At 41.3% G+C, this 6621-nt stretch overlaps 1 protein-coding gene across 4 annotated transcripts in view; it reads right to left on the minus strand.

Moving 5' to 3' along the window:
* Window positions 1-436: 436 nt before the first annotated feature.
* Htr7 (5-hydroxytryptamine receptor 7) overlaps window positions 437-6621 on the minus strand; it is a 91205-nt gene continuing 85020 nt past the window's right edge. For 3 of the 4 annotated variants that reach the window (XM_021207321.2, XM_029540302.1, XM_029540306.1), the window contains one exon: window positions 437-2431. In XM_021207321.2, coding sequence (XP_021062980.1) covers window positions 2389-2431 — 43 coding nt within the window. In that variant the 3' untranslated portion in view covers window positions 437-2388. Of the gene's footprint in view, window positions 2432-6450; window positions 6548-6621 lie in introns of all 4 variants that reach the window. The other variant, XM_021207313.2, reaches the window with a different exon arrangement.

Below are 6621 nucleotides of genomic sequence, written 5' to 3' on the forward strand. Positions count from 1 at the left end.
CGGACATCTTCTTCCTTTCAATTGCTACCTTTTCCTTCCACTTGCCTGCCTCGAATCTAAAGTGCAGTGCACACGTGGGATCTGGATCCTGCAGCTACCACAGGGCAGAATGTGACACCCGGGCATTACAATCAGGCAGGGTAAGAAGTTGGTTTGGACAGTGACCATCTTATTTAAAAAAAAAAAAAAAAAAAAAAAAAAAGTAAACAAATACCATGTCTAAATTAATCCAACTATCTAGTCATAAGGTCCTGCCTTACTCTGGGATAAAGAAAAATATCACTCTAGGCAACCTGCTGTGGCACTTGGTTCTGCATTGATGACCTGACATATGGCTGGAGCATCCTGATAGCAAATCCCTTAAAACAAGAACTATGTCACTCCCCTTTGCCCTCCCAGCAGTGCCAATCCCAACAGGAGCAAGAGACAGGTGTTTATCAAATCAACAGACACTTTTTTATTCAAATTTTTTTAAATTACTAAATAGATAGGTTCCTACATAGAAATGTAATTTAGGATAAACCTGTTCATTGCTTTCTAGGAACTTTTTTGAAAATGTCTCTAGATGTAAACTCAGACTGTCTTCAAGCTTGAGATCCTCCTGCCTCTGCTTCCTGTGTATTAGGATTATAGGTGTGCACCATCCCCCCCGCCCCAGTACTTGTTAAGGTTTTAGCAAGCAAGTGCAAGCTCAGAGTATGCACCCCACCCCGACCATCCTCTGTAGAATAACATGTATGACATCAGACCTTTTATTAAAAACAATTACTTAAGTTACTTTATTACAGCTACAAATAACCTTTATTTGATGTAATGTAATAAAACATTTTTTTTTTCAAATTTAACAAATGTATCTGACATAAGTGTTCTTTAAATTATGAATAGAAGTATATACGGTCACTCTAGCAAATCTGCAGCTCAGGAATTTGTACACACTTTGTCTGAAAGGACAGTGCCTACCCCCCCTTCACAGGAAAGGGGCCCTTCCCTGCTCTCATAATAAACATCAGTGACATCTGGAAGAAGTCCGTAATCCACTTTGGAACTCTATTTTATTCTGTGAGAGGACAGCCTCCTTAATTGTAGGAAAATAATATTCTCTTTCAGTTCTCTTTTTATCGAATAAAGGTTTTCCTTCATGTCCCCCTTGTAGGCATGGGCACTCCTCTGATCTGTGCCTCTCCTTCACCCAGACTACTACATAGTAACAGTTAAATGATACTATCCACAAAGGAACCCTTTCTGTTTCCTTACCTGTCCTTAACACTGACCATTTTTATTGGTGGGAGTGGGTTAAAGGACAGAATTCATCAGGCACACATTTGATTTAAGATACAGAGAACACAGAGACAAATTCTCTACATGAAACAGAATGGTGTTCCAGAGTATTAACAATGGGGGTTCAAGTGAGCAGCCCTGATTCACACAATTCAAACAATCCAGTTGGATGACCATGTTTACACTGTCTCCAGAAACAACCGCAACCATTCATGGATATGCTATTGCCACACTCCCTGCTCATAACACACCATTATGGACCAGCCCCTTGGGCTCCTTGCACCCTTGTAGAAGATGAGAGTAAACAACATGCCAAGAATCATGTTAATATACAATGCGGTGAGGCGGCACTCACTCTTCTCCAGTTACCGTTCTTTCTCAGGAGCCTTCAGGAGTGTGAGTGCAAGGAAAAGCTTTATTCAGGTTTTCTGCCTCTCTCCATCCTGAGATCTGTTCCTGAGTTACACCATAATGATAAAGGATTTAACAGTGGACATACACTGGTGGAAATTCACAGGGACCCTGCAGAAAAGCCACAGTATTTAACAGAAGCTTTGAACAAACAGTGTTCCGGGGAATCGCTTGGATTAGCTGATGACTGGTTTCTGTTTTCTAACATGGACATGCAACACATTCAACGCTATGCTTACTGCAGTTTGCTTGGAAAGACACCTTCTGTTATGCCACAAGATGTACTCCGTCTCATGAGTGGTTCCTGAAGATTTACCACAAAGCCTAGACGGGAAGCATGGGGATTGTGCATTAGGATTTCCCCCCACTCTCATGGATGTGGATTTGTGGAAAGCACCAGAAACTGCTTCCCTCCCCTCCCAGAACCCAGTGCCATAGTGTGCTTACCGCAGAGATGACTGGCTCTCTGACACTGAGCATTTGTTTTCATTTAAACACATTATCACTGATCCACAGAAAAAAAAAGAGAGAGAGAGGTTGCCATCTCCCTCAAGATACACTTTGTACAACAGATCACCCCTTGTCACATTTCAGCCATGCCAAGAAGACAGAAGCCAAGTTCCGTTGTGCAGTCTCAGCCAATGGTTTCACTGTTTCCCCCTGTTCTGCATTATTTCTCCTCTAGGGTTCCACTCTGGATCATGTATCATGACCCTTTTTCCCACAGTGGTCAGAGTTTTGTCTACAAAAGAGAAAGAGACGAGAAAATTAGACAGACCATAAGTGTGGGTTTTCATTTTGCAGATGGTGAGGTTTTTTTTTTTCTTTTTTATGGTAGTCGATGATTTTAATCACTGGTGACTTACAAGGTTTCACGAGCATCTTTAATGGGGAAGAAAATGTAATGTGCCTCTTTTTATAAATGTCAAAAGCTTTGTAACTTACAAGCCTGTAATATATTTGAGAATGAGCCCCAGAAAACCCATTTAGAAATCTTTTCTAATATAGATGTACCCAAAAATGACTTTGCTTTCAAAAAAATCATATAATCTTTACAAAATAGTATAACCTTTTTCCTACTTGAAAATAATGACTGTTAAAAGAATGATGCCAGTATGAGGACAGATGGGGCAATGTTGGGGTTGGAAAGATTTAAGCAAGGGTGGGGAGGAAGGAAGAGGAAGGAAGGAAAGGCGACTAAGCCCAATATAAAGATCTATAAAAATAGACAAACAGAAAACCTATTTTGTAGGCTAATTAAAATACAATTTTGAAAAAGATTTGAAGAAAGGTACCTGCGTGGATGGAAATAACTCTTCTAAGAAGATGTAAGTTGTTAAATGAAAAGCCAGCCCAGTGCCAGGCATAGGATACTTCCCTATGAATTTTTGACCAGGGAGACTTAAGAGGCACCAAAACAATACAGACTATAGTCATTTCTGAGGTTGCTTTCCAACATTAGATAATAAGACTGCGCTGAAGACATCACATACTTTGTATGAAATCAGACAGAAACTAACCTGAAAACTTCTTCCCCGATGGCTAGCCTTCACACTGCCAGAAGATACTACACAGTCTACTGGTTAATAAAAATCTATAGTCGTATCTAGTAATGAATCCTTCACTCTACAATGACTACCTACAAGTGTGCCAATGATGGCTGTGAGGATAACCAACCACTTTCTGGTTGGATTTGCTCTATAGGAGGGAATTTATGTCACGTACTCTAAAAAGTTCAAAGACTGATGGCTTGGTCAGTCATAGATCTAGCCACTATTATTACTTTGCTAAATGGACATGGTTTCAAACTGCCTTGAATAAATATTCATGTTTACACCAATAGATGAGTGCTACTGTCAGCCAGGGTCAGAGATGTTTTTGTTTTCGGTAGAAAATGGTTAAGCACTCACAATCAGTCAAAATATTGGGAATAACTGATCACTGAATTCTCAGCCTTCAGTAACAAACCTACATTACTCTTGCCAAGCCCAGAGAGCACTGAAGAGAGAAGAGATGGGGTATAATAGCGGGAAGATGGGGAAATGGGCTATGAAACACTCTCCTCTGGACATGGCATGGATATTACATTCCTGAACTCGTAGAAGTGGTTGTCAGGGGTCAAGGAGGGGCTCATGAGGTTAAGTGGCTACTGAGGAGGGGGATGTCGTATTCCTCAGTTGTATAGCTTTCTCAAGTAAACAAACCCTCACCCATGCTCAAGAAAGCAACACTAAATGCAGTGGATCACATCACACACACACACACAGAGAGAAAGAGAGAGAGAGAGAGAGAGAGAGAGAGAGAGAGAGAGAGAGACAGAGACAGAGAAAACATGAAAGTGAGGTGGGTTGTTGGGGACCTTGAAAAGAAGAATAATGTATTTGGCAGAAGGGTTTAAGAAAGAATAAAGGGGATATANAGATATGGATCAGAACTAAATCACAGATTCTTCCAAGTTTTCAACTGCTTACTCATCTTGTAAATCCTGGGACTTTCCTGAGTCTGTGGTAATGTTTTCTTTCTTTCTTTCTTTCTTTCTCTCTCTCTCTCTCTCTCTCTCTCTCTCTCTCTCTCTCTCTCTCTCTCTCTCTTTCTCTCTCTCTCTCACAGAGACACACACGAACTTGTATTACTTCCACTGAGAATCATCACCCATTTCAAACCTAGAAAGATATGGTCTAGTGATTGACCTACACAGAAGCCAGAATCCTGCTTCTCCCAAGGCCTGTCTTCTAGACTCAGAGAAGTGCTCTGGGTCACAGAGAAGTTTAAGCAACAGCTGAGGCAGTGTCCATCCTCCTAGCACAGAACAACATTCCCACAATGCCACACTCTCACAGGCCCTGACTTACCACAGGAGCACTATGTTTAGGAGCTGGGATAGGCAGTCACTGGCCCAAGACTATGTTTCCAGCTTAGCTTCCCTGCCCCACGTAAGGTGTTTCTCTATATCCGAATCCCTTTATCTGAAACTCTCCTCTCAGCTCCATCCTTCATATAGGGTGTGACAGTGATTGAATTTTCCTGCTGATAGACTCCATTTCTTCATGAGACAAACTCTCCAGCTTTGACTCTCAACCTCACACAATACTTCGTGCTATATTTCAAGTCCTGGTCCCACAGTCCTGTTGGAATGGAGACTGGAAATAAGATATGTTCTCAACAAATGATGCTCCAGAAACATTTCTAGCCTGGGACCTTTGGTTCTTCTAGCCCAGTGGTTTTGCTCCCACCAGTTCCTAAACTCTACTGAGTTCCTCCTGGCTTCACTCCAATGTCACCTCCAGAGTCCATCTTTCCTTGTCACCCACCTGCTAGCCACAGTGATGATTCCAGGTTCTAGGGTGCTCAGACATCTTTAGCCTCTCTCCTAGTGTCATTGACACCTTCCTAATGCAGTTTCTCCCCCTCAACCCCCAAGTCACAGACCTCACCTCTAACATTAGTCTCATAACACAGACCCTTTCTGCTGTTAGTACATTCTCCATCCATCGTGGTCAGTCCAACCTAATATCACTCCTGTCAGAAACATACCTGGATCCCTGAGCTAACCCCAACCTACCCAACATCCTGATATTACTGAAGACTTGATCCAGATCCCTTGCCCACCTCCATCCATAGATGGAGTAACTGTTACCAGACTGGGCGATCCTTCAGCACTGAGCAACCCATACGCTATGTCTCCCACATCTCTTATTAAAAGCGCTTCTTTCATGATTTACCGTGTAAATTATCTTTCAAAGAATGCCCCCAGGCCTTATTTTTTTTATTGTGTACATTTCTGTACTATTTGACTTTACATTGTGTTACCTGTATTTATTATCAACTAAGGGGAAAATGAAAGAAAAAAAAATGAAGAAAGGGGTAGAAAAGCAAGGGCTGGGGGCTCACTGGGAAAGTTTGTAGCATTTCTGAGGGCCCCGGCTTTGATCATCAGCATTTGTATAAAATACTGCATAGAAGAATGTCCTTCCTACTTTGAGATACCTCAAGGCTAAACTCTAGGCAACTGTAAAGCATGAAGCAAAGAAGTTATTGTCATTACTAGTTGATGATGTAATAAAGGCGAAGCACTGAACTTGAACTTCAGGCAATTAATGATGAAGAAAAAAATCCCTGTGAGAGACTTTAAAATGCCCAGGGACTGGCAAGCTCTTTGTTTGCTTCTGCCATTAAGGCAGAGACCCATCACAGATGCCCAAGATTGCAGGGGGCTTGATGTTCCTGCCCAATTCCCCCTGGGATGTACCTCACTTCATTTCCTTTAAATTACCCCTTTCCACAAAGGAAGCATGCAATCAGGTTGAATTCCAAAGCTGCAGCCTAAAGCCCGGAGCAGCAAATTGACAGAATTCATGGCAGAAACCCAAGGTTATTCTGCTAGGAGTCAGTGCTAAGAACCACTGCAATTGACAAGGATTATAAGAGGTTCTTTAAAGAGAGAGACAATACAGCCACCAAGGAGAAGTAGAGACACAAAGGAAGAGCTGCTTCAAAAAAATCCCATGATATTCTTTTATTGCAAAGTATTTTACAAACTGCTTTTTAGTGCTATTCATAAGTGATGTCAAAGAACAAGTTCTCATGGCACGATAGTTAGAAACTATTTGTGGCAGTTCAAGTCTATGAGTAAAATCATTCAATTAAAGAGAAAGAAAGAACCCTTGCATTTGTCACATGGTTACATTTTGTTATTTCCTTTATTGAAACACTTGGGAAATAGTGAAAGGCTTAAAATGGATAGTAGTGAATTAAAATTACCAGTGCAACAGAATTCACAGCTTTTATCCCTGTATTCATTCCGTTACCCCAAGGTAAATTCTCCAGTGCCTTCTGGACTCCTGAGGCTCCAGTCATGCTGATTAAGAAAATGGGAAGGAATAGGTAAATATTTGAAAGTAATAACATACAGTCTAGATTGTTCACACAGAA

This window comes from Mus pahari, chromosome 1 (assembly GCF_900095145.1).
Source record: "Mus pahari chromosome 1, PAHARI_EIJ_v1.1, whole genome shotgun sequence".
NCBI lineage: Eukaryota > Metazoa > Chordata > Mammalia > Rodentia > Muridae > Mus > Mus pahari.